At 42.8% G+C, this 16,691-nt stretch overlaps 2 protein-coding genes and 1 long non-coding RNA gene across 3 annotated transcripts; 1 reads left to right on the top strand and 2 right to left on the bottom strand.

Annotated features, from left to right (window-relative positions):
- Nucleotides 1–29: 29 nt before the first annotated feature.
- LOC5502097 (fumarate hydratase, mitochondrial) lies at nt 30–13,479 on the top strand. Its single transcript, XM_048730731.1, has 9 exons — nt 30–219; nt 776–898; nt 1,308–1,418; nt 1,923–2,099; nt 2,477–2,632; nt 7,765–7,973; nt 8,048–8,235; nt 8,787–8,948; nt 13,029–13,479. The coding sequence occupies exons 1-9, from the start codon at nt 112–114 to the stop codon at nt 13,289–13,291; spliced, it is 1,497 nt and encodes a 498-aa protein (XP_048586688.1). The 5' UTR covers nt 30–111; the 3' UTR covers nt 13,292–13,479.
- Nucleotides 3,161–6,807, bottom strand: LOC125568425. The gene is made up of 2 exons (XR_007312357.1): nt 6,756–6,807; nt 3,161–3,214 (listed from the first exon to the last, which is right to left on the bottom strand). It is a non-coding gene; the product is annotated as an uncharacterized LOC125568425 (long non-coding RNA).
- Nucleotides 13,427–16,677, bottom strand: LOC5502091 (DPH4 homolog). The gene is made up of 4 exons (XM_032370373.2): nt 16,482–16,677; nt 15,288–15,420; nt 14,938–15,006; nt 13,427–14,573 (listed from the first exon to the last, which is right to left on the bottom strand). Exons 1-4 carry the CDS (start codon nt 16,614–16,616, stop codon nt 14,422–14,424), a joined length of 489 nt encoding a protein of 162 aa, XP_032226264.2. The 5' UTR covers nt 16,617–16,677; the 3' UTR covers nt 13,427–14,421.
- Nucleotides 16,678–16,691: the final 14 nt, after the last annotated feature.

Here is a 16,691-nt window from a genome sequence, read left to right as displayed (position 1 = left end):
ATATTAACAAGTTATGATGAGCCCGTGGTGTTTACGCTGACCACTCTCTGATCCGCCATCTTGGATTTTGTCGGTCGCACTAGGGAGCATAAATTATCGTTTGTACATAGCATGGCGTACAGACTTTGTGCTGTATTACGGACTGCCCGACCCTTAACTAGACTAACAGGACCAGCTATCTACACCAACCGAGCAAGCCTCAGCCTTGTTCGTGCAATGGTAGGTTTCGCGGACTACGCAGGAAATTTTCAAGTGGCATGGGTTTTTCTCAAGGCGCTTGTTTGGATTTCTTGAATGTGTTCAGTTTTGTACACGTGGTCAGTTTGGGTTATTTTTGTATATATTTTTTATTTTATTTTCATGCTTTTGTAAAAAAATTGTACCATACTGTATCTGTTAATGGACACTAAAAAAACGAAAGGAGAGCTTCTTGATGGCTGTCATTTCTGCTCAAAAGATTAGTCGATTTTGAAATCATGGCAATGCATGCAAAAGCATCAAGTCATGTTTTGGGGTTAAACATTAAATTTGCTAATTATTATAATACCTGTGAAAAGAAATCTCGTGCAAAATCTATTTTGTTCGTTCTCCAGGAACTAGCTTTTGTTATTTTTGGCCACAAGCATTTTCAGGGAGGAGGGGGAGGGGGTTGAAAGTAATGAGATTATATGGTTTATTTTATTTAAGAACCAACACTTCGGTAGAGTTTGAATCACAAGAATGGTATAGGATGTCCATGCTTGGATACTCAGTATCTCACATGATTATTTTGTAGGCTACACGTATTGAGACCGACAGCTTTGGGGAGATTGAGGTTCCCTCTGAGAAGTACTATGGAGCTCAGACAGCAAGATCAAAGCACAACTTCCCTATTGGAGATGAGAGTGAGAAAATGCCGGTAAGAGAAAACCTCAGTTACATCAGTGGATTGAGCCTATAGCTCAAATTTGATGCAAATTTGAGTAGCAGTAACTGTTCTCACTCTGTCACCTAATTTTCTGGAGGGGGGGGGGGGGGGGGGGAGTGAGTTCTCTGATAACAATCTGAACTCCTGAAAAAAACAAAAAGGGATTTTTTTATGCCTTTGCAGTATCTCACCCGGACGTTTATTGTTGGACTAGGCTACATACCAGAGTGATCTAGCATATGCTTTATAGATTTGTCTACAAATAGCACGTCTATTGAGAACCGAAATTGGACCTTCGGCCATTGTGGGGGGTGAGTTCGCACAACTGCACCCCCCCTGGGTATGGGCCTGGGTGTGATACTGATTTTAGCCTCTAGCTTTTATGTATATTTGCTGATAGTTCCCAGTGATCAGAGCTTTTGGGTATCTAAAGAAGGCGGCTGCCGAGGTGAACAAAGAGTTTGGTTTGGATGGGCCTGTGGCTGACAACATCATGAGAGCAGCAGATGAGGTGAGGATTACCAGAATTATGTCCTATACCTTGTTTGGGTACAGGGGATCCGCCATCAAAAACATACCCTATTTAGGACAAAAAAAAACATACAATTTTCACACCCTGTTTAGGAGTATGGAAGTATGCGGAAAGTTTAAAATGCTAGAGTGTACTTGGGAAAAAGGAAACTAGACAAAAAAAAAATAATAAAAAACATGATAATATCAACATGCTGCATCCATCAAGTTACCTTTTGCCTCCTCATTTGCAGAAATCTAGTTATCTGCCATTAGTGTTACCCTTAGCATAACTATTATTATTTTCTTACCTCTTATTACCTCTTACCTCTTAATTAATTTATTATTATTTTATCATCACCACCAACATCATAAAGTGGTTGCTGACATAAATCTATATAACCTTTTAGAAATTATAAATACCATTATCGCTTTGTTACTGTTACCAATACCAATACTGTTACTGTTTTCATTATCATTATTATTATCTTACTCTTGTTTGTAGGTGATAAGTGGCAAGCTGAAGGATCATTTCCCGCTGGTCGTATGGCAGACAGGCTCAGGGACTCAATCCAACATGAATGTCAATGAGGTGATCAGCAACAGAGCCATAGAGCTGATGGGAGGTGAGATGGGCTCCAAGAAACCTGTTCATCCAAACGACCATGTCAACAAGAGTCAGGTATAGTGCCCAGGAAAGTTGCACGTCTAATTAAAAAAAAAAAGCCAATTAACCAAGTTTTTTTATTGATTGTCTCATTTTCATTTCATTTTTCATTTTTTTTTTGCATTTGGAATTGCACATTGATGAAAATGTTCCCCAACTCCTCCATGTACCAATGTTTTCTTTATATTGAGACGCCAAGAGATGTAGAAAAGGGGTATTCTATTTAGGCTTTTTTCTACCAAATAAAGAGCTTATCTACCTGTGTCATTTTCTCAGGAGTTCAATGACACATTCCCCTACTACATGCATTCCATTCCATAGAGGGGTCACATGTATGTTCAGTTTTGCTACAAATGTCCATTTTCCTTATCTTTTTGTATCGTTTCTGTTAGAGTTCCAATGACACATTCCCAACTGCCATGCATGTGGCTTGTGCAATTGAAGTTCACGAGCGACTGTTGCCAGGGCTGAAAAAACTTCATGGTGCTCTAGATGCCAAGGCCAAAGAGTTCAAAGACATCATCAAGATTGGACGGACACACACCCAGGTATCCACAACCAGAGGTTGGGCTGATAGTTTCCCACCCCCTATTCATATAAAACACTTTCCCATTTAAAAATGTACTTTCCCATTTAAATGTGTACTTTTGCGAGAGCGTTGTTTTCACATCCTCAAACCGCGGGTCAACCAATCAGAGACCGTCACTTCAATAGCCTTAATTCAACGCGTCTGGAAAACGCCAGTCAGCCAATGAAATGATCTTGAAATTTGAGCCTTCGTGATTCCGCGTTCTTCCACGCGACCTGACCAATCACACTGAATCATTCTTATCCCGCAAAAAGGGCAATACAAATAGCCTTCTGTCAACAGATGCAGATTGCCGGTGATAACGATAATTAACGCGGACTAGGGGTCAGAAGAGATCAAATGGAGAAGATGACTTTAGAAAATAAAAGGAGTAGCCTTCAAAACTACGTATAGTACCCGAACTTTAACAAGTCATTAAACAAGCTATTTCTAAAACCAACACCAAGGACACTCGAATTGGCTTACCCTAGTAATGACCTTTTTCTTCTTTGCACAGCTCTCCCAGAATCTCTTTTCGCTATACCAAATATGTCATGTCTTTCTGTGAACAATTCACCAAGTGGGTATTTTTAGTGTTCCCAGGTCGGACTAATCATACTTGATCTCAATGAACCAAAGACTTGTGATGGCGCGAAACGAAATTGGCGCCCTTTTAGTCCCGTTGGCTCGAACACGGCTGTGTCCAGCCCAAATTTGTCTGCCATCCAAATCAAATATTGTTCTTTTTGCCATCGGTTTCATCCAAGAATGACCCATTCGTATTGTTCTCATTATAAAAAGATGCAGGAGAGAAATCTTCTAGCTCACGCTGCACATGATGCCGTGTAACACGAGATCTCAGGGTATGGAATGAATTGATAAACAATTTACTGTTTCAACAGATTCGGATTATACAGCAAATCAAAGTGCGTTTTCGAACGTAGAACGTGCAATCTGTAATATAGGTGAACTCGAAAAATACCACCGTGTTTCGAAGCAACCACATACGAAAAACCCCTTTAATAAAGCAAACCTCTAACTACTGAAACATCTCACCGAAACGTGAAAGAGGAAGATAGTATACAACATCATCATTTATTACAAGGAGAACGAATAAAAGCCAATCACATTCCCAATCAGTGCGTTTGCAGACGCAACGAGTGTCTAGGATCGATTTACAAAGATACATAGGCATGGAAAGCCGGTAAAAATTTTAGTGTACTATGTATCTAAAGTGACTAGCCTTTAAACAATATATCGGCGTTTTCTTACTTTGTAAGTCAAGCAAGCAAAATGTTTTCTTCATTTCACAGAGATTGGACATAGCCATGCGTTATATTTTCTTCTCAATAGACACTCAAGAGTAGGCTTTGAAAACAAACCGGAAACTGTGCGTTTTAAAGACGCAGGCTAGTCAATAGTGTGAAAGAATCTAATTTTCGGTACGAGAAACACATTATGGCGTTTGTAATTGGTTGCTAGAAGACGAGGTTGATAAAACTTTCTTATTCAAACATCAAAAGCAAGCTGTTATAAGTTGATTTACGTCTAGTTATGTGCTTTGGGAAAGCACCCGACTCCGGGACAGATGGAGCACCAAAGGTTGAGCTCTCTGTTGGTGGTCATATGATATGATTAACAAACTGCTATCTTGTAAGCTAGGAGATAAGGCCCGAGCTAGGGAGCTTTGCTCTTTGCACACAAGCATTCCAAGCACCAGTCGAGCAAAAGAGCGCATCAATATAATTCTAGAGAAAAATCAAAAGATTTGAACAGATAATCTGTTTAAAAGAATTTGGCCTATTATCATCCTACAGTATCGTAGATTCATGCATAGGGACAGTCGGATATTACAGCTTGGTGTTACATTTTTTCAACTTGACAAAGTTAGCACGTGGGAGCCCCAGCACATATACCCGCGGCTATTTACTCAAGTTGTGGTTGCTTCGAAACATGATGGTATTTTTCGAGTTCACCTATATTACAGATTGTACGTTTCTGCGTTCGAAAACGCACTTGCTACGTTTTGATTTGCTGTATAATCAGAATCTGTCAATATTTAATTGCAACAACGGCAAATTGTTTATCAATTCATTCCATACCCTGAGATCTTGTGTTACACGGCATCATGTGCAGCGTGAGCTAGAAGATCTTTTTATAATGAGAACAATACGAATGGGTCATTCTTGGAGGGAACCAATTGCAAAAAGAACGTGCAATCTGTAATATACGTAAGGGGTAACGATGGGTACCTTAAAATTTCGAAAATCTCGCAAAAATTTCGCAAAGTCTCGGAATCTCGGCGTTTTTACGGAAGTCTCGAAGTCTCGTTTTTCCCCACGACATTTTAGGATCTTGGAGCCTCTTTTTGTACCACGTTCTCGGAGTCTCTGTTAAACGCGATCTGTTTTATGTTGTTACTGCTAAGGGTTTCCCTCTTTTTCGAGTCTCGAGTCTTAAGCCTTTCCGCTCTAGCTATTCTTTTTCAACTAATGTTTATGACATACCTCGAGCAAGTTATCTGATGTCCGAACACAAGCTAGTAAAAGCTCGGACACGGATTCCGAAATTTGACTTAAAGTCTCGGGCTCGGATTCTAAAACGCGGTCTCGGCGCCTCGGCAAATCTCGAACTTACTCATCGCTACCCCTAAAAGGGGTCTCTAGAACGCGCCAACATCCCAGAACATCGGCTTTATTCTCAGAGCGTATTGTTCACTGTTTATTGGCAACAAAATGTCTAGTTCTCGGATAAACAACTACTTTTGGAAAATAGTAATCTGGCGGTGTTTAAAGTTTGGGAGGATATAATATTTTCACTGGCTTTCCATGCCTATATCTGCCTCTTGATCTCGTGCTTGCATGAATATCTAGACCGTTGCATTTTCGAACGCACTAATAGACATGCGATTGGTTTTATCCTAAGGGATAAATTACTTGACATTGTTATTTATACCCTGCTTATACTCAAGCTCACCAAACTATAGACAAAAATGCTCAATGAAATAAATTGTAGTCCACTACTTTGAATGTAAACCCAGGAAGGTGACATGAATGTAGGAAATATTATGAACTTATACCCAAAATTAAGCAAACCAAAAGCACATAACTAGCTTTAAAGACGTAAATCAACTATAAATCAACTAATAACAGCTTGCTTTGATGTTTGAACAAGAAAAATTATATCATGTTCTTACAAGCAATTACAAGCGCCATGTGTTTCTTGTACCGAAAATTAGATTCTTCTACACTATTGACTAGCCTGCGTCTTTAAAACGCACACTTTCCGGTTTGTTCGGGCCTTATCTCCTAGCTTACAAGATGGCAGTTTTTTAATCATATCATATGACCACCAACAGAGAGCTCAACCTTTGGTGCTCCATCTGTCCCGGAGTCGGGTGCTTTCCTAAAGCACATAACTAGACGTAAATCAACTTATAACAGCTTGCTTTTGATGTTTGAATAAGAAAGTTGTATCAACCTCGTCTTCTAACAACCAATTACAAACGTCATAATGTGTTTCTCGTACCGAAAATTAGATTCTTTCACACTATTGACTAGCCTGCGTCTTTAAAACGCACAGTTTCCGGTTTGTTTTCAAAGCCTACTCTTGAGTGTCTATCGAGAAGTATAACGCATGGCTATGTCCGATCTCTGTGAAATGAACAAAACATTTTGCGTGCTTGACTTACAAAGTAAGAAAACGCCGATATATTGTTTAAAGGCTAGTCACTTTAGATACATAGTACACTAAAATTTTTACCGGCTTTCCATGCCTATGTAGCTTTGTAAATCGATCCTAGACACTCGTTGCGTCTGCAAACGCACTGATTGGGAATGTGATTGGCTTTTATTCGTTCTCCTTGCAATAAATGATGATGTTGTATACTATCTTCCTCTTTCACGTTTCGGTGAGATGTTTCAGTAGTTAGAGGTTTGCTTTATTAAAGGGGTTTTCCGTATGTGATTGCTTCGAAACACGATGGTATTTTTCGAGTTCACCTATATTACAGATTGCACGTTCTGCGTTCGAAAACGCACTTTGATTTGCTGTATAATCCGAATCTGTTGAAACAGTAAATTGTTTATCAATTCATTCCATACCCTGAGATCTCGTGTTACACGGCATCATGTGCAGCGTGAGCTAGAAGATTTCTCTCCTGCATCTTTTTATAATGAGAACAATACGAATGGGTCATTCTTGGATGAAACCGATGGCAAAAAGAACAATATTTGATTTGGATGGCAGACAAATTTGGGCTGGACACAGCCGTGTTCGAGCCAACGGGACTAAAAGGGCGCCAATTTCGTTTCGCGCCATCACAAGTCTTTGGTTCATTGAGATCAAGTATGATTAGTCCGACCTGGGAACACTAAAAATATCCACTTGGTGAATTGTTCACAGAAAGACATGACATATTTGGTATAGCGAAAAGAGATTCTGGGAGAGCTGTGCAAAGAAGAAAAAGGTCATTACTAGGGTAAGCCAATTCGAGTGCCCTTGGTGTTGGTTTTAGAAATAGCTTGTTTAATGACTTGTTAAAGTTCGAGTACTATACGTAGTTTTGAAGATGTAAGGCTACTCCTTTTATTTTCTAAAGTCATCTTCTCCATTTGATCTCTTCTGACCCCTAGTCCGCGTTAATTATCGTTATCACCGGCAATCTGCATCTGTTGACAGAAGGCTATTTGTATTGCCCTTTTTGCGGGATAAGAATGATTCCGTGTGATTGGTCAAGTCGCGTGGAAGAACGCGGAATCACGAAGGCTCAAATTTCAAGATCATTTCATTGGCTGACTGGCGTTCTCCAGACGCGTTGAATTAAGGCTATTGAAGTGACGGTCTCTGATTGGTTGACCCGCGTTTTGAGGACGTGAAAACAATGCTCTCGCAAAAGTACACATTTAAATGGGAAAGTACATTTTTAAATGGGAAAGTGTTATAAGACTTATAAAATATGAACAAAGACACTTGAATTCAAGGAGTTGACACTGCCCTGGTTCACTTTGTGTGCAACCAGGTAGTGAAATGTATTTGTGTAAGAGTATGTATGTGTACAGTACACCTTACAGTATTTTCCTATTCTATATGAGCTGGTGTATTTCCCTGTAGGATGCCACGCCTCTTACCCTAGGCCAAGAGTTTAGTGGTTATGTGAAGCAGATTGAAAATGGCATTGCTCGAGTGCAAGTGTGCATGCCGAGGGTGTATGAGCTGGCTATTGGAGGGACTGCAGTAGGAACAGGACTCAATACCCGTATTGGATTTGCTGAAAAAGTCTCAGCCAAAATTGCAGAGTACACTAAGCTTCCCTTCACCAGGTAGGGATAATAAACCCTGTCAGACCTCTCCTTTTTGGGTGACAGTACTATAAAATTTTTCCATGTCTTTTCAGTAATCCTAACAAGTTTGAAGGTCTAGCAGCACATGATGCCATGGTTGAACTGCATGGAGCTCTGAATGTCATTGCATGCAGCCTTATGAAGATTGCAAATGATGTGAGGTTCCTGGGATCAGGTCCAAGATGTGGCCTGGGAGAGCTCCAGCTCCCAGAAAATGAACCAGGGAGTAGTATTATGCCAGGTAAAAATTACCACCATAAAACACTCATCAACCATTCATTGGGTGGCAAGATTAGCTGAGACCCTGACCCTAATGCCACTGATATGGTACATAGGTGAGGTTCAAAGGGTTTTTTCTGTTCAACATTTTCTTGAGTTTTTTTCTTCATTATTTGTGGTTTCAGAAAATTATCCCTCATTAACAGAGGGGTGATGGTACAACTTTGCATGAAATTGAATTTGGTAAAACCTGTAAACTTTAAAAAGGAATAAAATGATTGTGATGATGATACTGTAACCTGACAAAAATGATGTTGCTGATAAAATGGCAATGATTGAAAAATTTAGTCTGCTTGCAGACAGTAAATGGTGTTTATCACGAAACCTGACCCATTGGCTAACCAGCTGCTATCATCTTTTGTTGGATTTTTGGATAAGTACAGTCTCACGGGCAAGCGAGATAGTAAGAGGGAGGGGTGGAATGTTTTCCATAAAACATAAAAAGCCTGCAAGCATGCTATGATAGTGGTGATAATGATAGCTCTGATCAATGTCTAACATGTTTATACAAAGGGAAAGTCAATCCAACCCAGTGTGAGGCAATCACCATGGTAGCCGCCCAAGTGATTGGCAACCAGACCGCTGTCTCTGTCGGTGGGAGCAATGGTCACTTTGAGCTGAACGTGTTCAAGCCCATGATAGTTAGAAATGTACTCCAGTCCACAAGACTAATAGGTGAGCTACTAGAGGGACTGAAGGGATGATGGGTGAGCCATTAGAGTGACCAAAGGGATGAAGGGTGAGCCTTTAGAGGGACTGAAGGGATGATGGTTGAGCCACTATAGAGACTGAAGGGATGATGGGTGAGCCATTAGAGGGACTGAAAAGATGATGAGTGAGCCATTAGAGGGAGTGAAGGGATGATGGGTGAGCCACTAGAGGGACTGAAGGGATGATGGGTGAGCCACTATAGAGACTGAAGGGATGATGGGTGAGCCACTAGAGGGACCGAAGGGATGATGGGTGAGCCACTAGAGGGACCGAAGGGATGATGGGTGAGCCACTATAGAGACTGAAGGGATGATGGGTGAGCCACTAGAGGGACTGAAGGGATGATGGGTGAGCCACTAGAGGGACTGAAGGGATGATGTGTGAGCCACTAGAGGGACTGAAGGGATGATGGGTGAGCCATTAGAGGGACTGAAGGGATGATGGGTGAGCCACTAGAGGGACTGAAGGGATTATGGGTGAGCCACTATAGAGACTGAAGGGATGATGGGTGAGCCACTATAGAGACTGAAGGGATGATGGGTGAGCCACTAGAGGGACTGAAGGGATGATGGGTGAGCCACTAGAGGGACTGAAGGGATGATGGGTGAGCCACTAGAGGGACTGAAGGGATGATGTGTGAGCCACTAGAGGGACTGAAGGGATGATAGGTGAGCCATTAGAGGGACTGAAGGGATGATGGGTGAGCCACTAGAGGGACTGAGGGGATGATGGGTGAGCCACTATAGAGACTGAAGGGATGATGGTTGAGCCACTATAGACTGGAGGGATGATGGATGAGCCACTAGAGGGACTGAAAGGATGATGGGTGAGCCACTAGAGGGACTGAAGGTATGATGGGTGAGTCACTAGAGGGACTGAAGGGATGATGGATGAGCCATTAGACGGACTGAAGGGATGATGGTTGAGCCACTAGAGGGACTGAAGGGATGATGGGTGAGCCACTAGAGGGACTAAAGGGATGATGGGTGAGCCACTATAGAGACTTAAGGGATGATGGGTGAGCCACTAGAGGGACTGAAGGGATGATGGGTGAGCCACTAGAGGGACTGAAGGGATGATGGGTGAGCCACTAGAGGGACTGAAGGGATGATGTGTGAGCCACTAGAGGGACTGAAAGGATGATGGGTGAGCCACTAGAGGGACTGAAGGGATTATGGGTGAGCCATTAGAGGGGCCGAAGGGATGATGGGTGAGCCACTATAGAGACTGAAGGGATGATGGGTGAGCCACTAGAGGGACTGAAGGGATGATGGGTGAGCCACTATAGAGACTGAAGGGATGATAGGTGAGCCATTAGAGGGACTTAAGGGATGATGGGTGAGCCACTAGAGGGACTGAGGGGATGATGGGTGAGCCACTATAGAGACTGAAGGGATGATGGTTGAGCCACTATAGACTGAAGGGATGATGGATGAGCCACTAGAGGGACTGAAAGGATGATGGGTGAGCCACTAGAGGGACTGAAGGTATGATGGGTGAGTCACTAGAGGGACTGAAGGTATGATGGATGAGCCATTAGACGGACTGAAGGGATGATGGTTGAGCCACTAGAGGGACTGAAGGGATGATGGGTGAGCCACTAGAGGGACTAAAGGGATGATGGGTGAGCCACTAGAGGAACTGAAGGGATGATGGGTGAGCCACTAGAGGGACTGAAGGGATGATGTGTGAGCCACTAGAGGGACTGAAGGGATGATGGGTGAGCCACTAGAGGAACTGAAGGGATGATGGGTGAGCCACTAGAGGGACTGAAGGGATGATGGGTGAGGCACTAGGTGGAATGAGGGGATGATGGGAGAGCCACTAGATGGACTGAAGGGATGATGGGTGAGCCATTAGAGGGACTGAAGGGATGATGAGTGAGCCATTAGAGGGACTGAAGGGATGATTGGTGAGCCACTAGAGGGACTGAAGGGATGATGGGTGAGCCACTAGAGGGACCGAAGGGTTGATGGGTAAGCCACTATAGAGACTGAAGGGTGATGGGTGAGCCACTAGAGGGACTGAAGGGATGATGGGTGAGCCACTATAGAGACTGAAGGGATGATGGGTGAGCCACTAGAGGGACTGAAGGGATGATGGGTGAGCCACTAGAGGGACTGAAGGGATGAAGGGTGAGCCACTAGAGGGACTGAAGGGATGATGGGTGAGCCACTAGAGGGACTGAAGGGATGATGGGTGAGCCACTATAGAGACTGAAGGGATGATGGGTGAGCCACTATAGAGACTGAAGGGATGATGGATGAGCCACTAGAGGGACTGAAAGGATGATGGGTGAGCCACTAGAGGGACTGAAGGTATGATGGGTGAGCCACTAGAGGGACTGAAGGGATGATGGGTGAGCCACTAGAGGGACTGAAGGGATGATGGATAAGCCATTAGAGGGACTGAGGGGATGATGGGTGAGCCACTAGAGGAACTGAAGGGATGATGGTTGAGCCACTAGAGGGACTGAAGGGATGATGGGTGAGCCACTAGAGGGACTAAGGGGATGATGGGTGAGCCAGTAGAGGAACTGAAGGGATGATGGGTGAGCCACTAGAGAGACTGAAGGGATGATGGGTGAGCCATTAGAGGGACTGAAGGGATGATGGGTGAGCCACTAGAGGGACTGAAGGGATTATGGGTGAGCCACTATAGAGACTGAAGGGATGATGGGTGAGCCACTATAGAGACTGAAGGGATGATGGGTGAGCCACTAGAGGGACTGAAGGGATGATGGGTGAGCCACTAGAGGGACTGAAGGGATGATGGGTGAGCCACTAGAGGGACTGAAGGGATGATGTGTGAGCCACTAGAGGGACTGAAGGGATGATAGGTGAGCCATTAGAGGGACTGAAGGGATGATGGGTGAGCCACTAGAGGGACTGAGGGGATGATGGGAGAGCCACTAGATGGACTGAAGGGATGATGGGTGAGCCATTAGAGGGACTGAAGGGATGATGGGTGAGCCATTAGAGGGACTGAAGGGATGATTGGTGAGCCACTAGAGGGACTGAAGGGATGATGGGTGAGCCACTAGAGGGACCGAAAGGATGATGGGTGAGCCACTAGAGGAACTGAGGGGATGATGGGTGAGCCACTAGAGGGACTAAAGGGATGATGGGTGAGCCACTAGAGGGACTGTAGGGATGATGGGTGAGCCACTAGAGGGACCGAAGGGATGATGGGTGAGCCACTAGAGAGACTGAAGGGATGATGTGTGAGCCACTAGAGGGACTGAAGGGATGATGGGTGAGCCACTAGAGGGACTGAAGGGATTATGGGTGAGCCATTAGAGGGACTGAAAGGATGATGGTTGAGGCACTAGAGGGACTGAAGGGATGATGTTTGAGCCATTAGAGGGACTGAAGGGATGATTGGTGAGCCACTAGAGGGACTGAAGGGATGATGGGTGAGCCACTAGAGGGACCGAAGGGATGATGGGTGAGCCACTAGAGGAACTGAGGGGATGATGGTTGAGCCACTAGAGGGACTGAAGGGATGATGGGTGAGCCACTAGAGGGACTAAAGGGATGATGGGTGAGCCACTAGAGGGACTGAAGGGATGATGGGTGAGCCACTAAAGGGACTGAAGGGATGATGGGTGAGCCACTAGAGGGACCGAAGGGATGATGGGTGAGCCACTATAGAGACTGAAGGGATGATGGGTGAGCCACTAGAGGGACTGAAGGGATGATGGGTGAGCCACTATAGAGACTGAAGGGATGATGGGTGAGCCACTATAGAGACTGAAGGGATGATGGGTGAGCCACTAGAGGGACTGTAGGGATGATGGGTGAGGCACTATAGGGATGATGGGTGAGCCACTAGAGGGACTGAAGGGATGATGGGTGAGCCATTAAAGGGAGTGAAAGAGGTTTCTTTGAAATCAACCATTATATAAAGGAAGCATACATTACAAAAAGTAGTAGAAGCCATACTATTTAGTGGTCACTTTGTACTAAGGCTGGCTACAAAATAGTAGAGGTACAGAATTACACATATTAATGCCAATTAATATGTCAACCTTTTCCCCATCAGGTGACGCATGTGTTGCATTCACGGATAACTGTGTAAATGGCATCATCGCCAACCGAGATCGCATCAGTGCTCTCTTGCATGAGTCCCTCATGTTGGTAACAGCTCTCAATCCACATGTGGGCTATGATAATGCAGCTAAGATTGCAAAGAAAGCACACAAGGAGGGCACAACCTTAAAGGAAGCAGCTATCAGCCTTGGCCTCCTCACTAGTGAGCAGTTTGATGAGTGGGTGCGGCCGGAGGATATGCTAGGTCCCAAGTAAGGCAGAGAAATGGCGAAAAGAGAGCATTTAAAGCAGTTACTTGTCTTTAAACATGACCATGTACAGTGCCATGCCAAGTGAAAGCACTTTGTACAGAGAGCTACCAAGTAGTTAGAATGTAAACATGTTGGTCAGTGGAGTGTAAGAGTAAATTTTAATAAATAATAAAACATAACTTTAATACATCATTTTGGATCTTTCTAGTACTTTATATTCATAGAGTATTTCTCATACTAACATAATGCATTCACAGCACTTTCAGAAATAAGTTCCAGATTACCATGGCTTGGAATTCTTTATGCACACTATTGTTATTTTTAGCTAATTAGAGTGCCATGATGGAAAAACATGACATGACACTTTAAATAAGCTCATTTCACATCTAAAATTTCTCTAAGAACCTATGAGTAGTAGCAAAAAAGTGTCATTGAAATTTGGTCATTTGAAATTTGGAAATCTTGGTATGTGCATTTCGGTATCATGTTATTTGTGTTTTGAAAATGGCCATTGTAAGAAATTGTGTCTTCTTTCTCTATCTAGGATTGCTTATTTTCCAGGTTTTTCTGTCATGTCAGTTGGAGTTCTTTATGTTAACTTATTAAATGGCTAATTAAATAATCCCCTATCTATAACCTGTCAAAAGTAGCAGTTGCATGGAAGAAGAAACACTGTGACAGTCGCTCAGGACAGTATAGGTGGGTCTAGGGCGTGTTTCAAGTAAGTTGAAGACCCATAGAAATAGCTGGTTCACAAAGAAATGAGACCTTACTACATAAAAAAAATCTCACAGCTTAAAAATTTCACACATTTGAGAGGCACATAATTTCACTATATTTATTTCTCATTTTTGCCACTTTAAATCCATGATTTCTATCACTTAGAGTGGCATAGTTTTTGTGAGTGAGAATTTACGAGACAAGACCTACTCTTTTAATCATTGATGCTTGCCCTCTACCATATTTTAAACATTTTCATGAGATGTATTGCACTTTAATTCTGCCCAGGATACTGATATGTATTTCCCTGCTAGAAGAGGCCCCTCTGTTATTTGTATTTCACTTGGCTGGCATTCACTTGCTTGCAGGGAGATAATATATTCATTGCCTAAATTATTCCTATGACTGCCAGTGTCAGGAGTCTTCTTCCTCACTTACAACAGCGTAGAGAACTCTTATTGATAGGGTGCAGGTCGTGCAGCAGACCATGCTCTGCCCACTTTGCAGGTGTGCATTTGTTATGACGTACTCGCCCCCACAACGACATGGACTGGAATAGCTGCCATCTAAAATGATATTGACAAAAAATGTTTTTTTTTGTGTGCACATAGCAGTGAAATCATCAAAAAATAATTTTGTTATTGTTTGTGGTGATGATGATGGTAGCGGAGGCTATGTCAGCGTTGACCTAAAGGTGATGGTCATCAAATTTGTTCAGCAGTTTATGATTACCAAGGTGTTGATGATACTAATGGCAGTGGTGGGTACAATAACTTGGTCATCAGGACACTAGGAACTAGTAATATAAGTAAAGAGAGGGGTTGAGAGCAAGTGATGTTGATGATGATAGTGATGATGGTATTGGTGATCATGTTGGTAGTGAAAATAGTGATGATGATAACATACAATGTTGGTAGTGATTTTATTTACCATCATTCTCTTCCATGTCATCCAGATCAACTGACCCATTAACTGGCCATTTCTGCTGCAAATTTATCTCTAAAAATTTAACAACAACATACTTAACCACTTTAAATTTAGTGCACTGTCATTTTCCCATGTGAAGTATAACCCTGGGAGTAGAAATACAGTATCAGCGTCAAGGTCTGTCATTTCATGTACAGAGGGAGGGTGCAATATTTTTGCTTGGTATTCTCTTGAGTGTAGAAAACATTGTGGGTATTTTTTTTGCTTGATTGTTTCTGACCCCTTGTCATATTTACTCTTGAGCTTGTTACCTCTAAATCATCCCCCCCGTCCTCCCTTGGAACATTACTCACCTGTGATTCCCTTGTCATATTTACTCTTGAGCTCGCTATTGCTGAGTACATTCCAGGCTTCACTGATAGCATGAAACTCTTTGACAGCTTGAGATTTCTCTGTTTGAGCTGCATCCAACTTATCTGGATGAAACTTTAATAAAAAAGATTTGTTTTGATATTACAGGCCCATACCAAGGGGGGTGAGGGAGCGCATTTGCCCCCCCCCCCCCCCCCCCCCACACACACACAACTGCGGAAAGTCCACTTTTGGTTCTCAATAGACATGCTATTGGTAGACAAAATTATGAAGCACAAGCTTATTAGATAAAAAAGGCACTCTGACAGTGCTGAATAACGTATGTGCATGCACGTGCTCTGGTGAAAAACAAACACAATCATAGTGTTGAATCATTCGAGTAAAGGTACGAAAGGCTGACTTCAGTCGCTGTTTTGAAAAACTGTACAGCATTAAAACCATACTGTACAAAAGATGACAGATTTGTTTGATAATGAGGGAGTCATAAAGAAAATTATAGCCTTAGCTTTGCACTAGTTTTCTTAGCATTCGCCAAAAATGTGACGGTTCGCCGGTAAAAAGCCGCCATTTTAAAACAAAAAGACTGGTTTAACCGCGCGGTACTGGAACTAGTCTTGCGTTTTTCAGCACTGTCGATCACTATGGTGTGCATGTCATCAATCTATAAGTCAGACTTTTTTGTAGCCAAATCCCATAATAAACATTCCTGCAACTTCCAAGAGACCAGTTTGTCCATAGCAAAACCAGTTCGCCCATAGCTTTTTTCCCCATAGAAATAATATGTGTTCTAAACTGGCAGATAGCTGATCTGTGGTCGAAATGTTGGGAATTCAGCAGTGCTAGAAGTGCTAGACTTCCAACACTACATAGTTTTATTGATCATAAAAAAATCTCCCAAAATCTAGATGCTGTGGTTTTTGTCATTGAGATACAGGTACTAAGCCAGGATTTGATTTAGGGGGATTGGGTGGTTGCAGGAATCTTTAAGAAGTAGCTTCGGAGCTTTTCTACATAACTTCCTATGCTTTTCTTCCACAAAAAATAATAGTTCTGCTAGCAAAGCTTTTTTCCTGTTTGTTTCTATCGCCTCACTTATCCGTGTGGCGAGTCCTTTCTTTCGCGTTCTCGTTTGTAGAAACAAACAGGAAGAAAGCTCTGTTAGCAGGGTAACAAACCTTTAAGGCGAGCCTCTGGTAGGCCTTTCTGATTTCTTCACTTGATGAGCTTGAATCTACTCCTAACACATCATAGTAGTTCCTCTCGCTTTCTGTATTCATCGATAAAAAACAAAATAATCTTAATGCACTCATTCAGAAAAAAAACATTTCCACTTCGTCCGCCATTATCTGACAACATGCACGTGGAGACCTGGTAGCCACTTTTGA

The sequence above is a fragment of the Nematostella vectensis genome, chromosome 7 (assembly GCF_932526225.1).
Source record: "Nematostella vectensis chromosome 7, jaNemVect1.1, whole genome shotgun sequence".
NCBI classification, from domain to species: domain Eukaryota; kingdom Metazoa; phylum Cnidaria; class Anthozoa; order Actiniaria; family Edwardsiidae; genus Nematostella; species Nematostella vectensis.
This window is presented reverse-complemented; position numbering and strand designations above follow the sequence as displayed.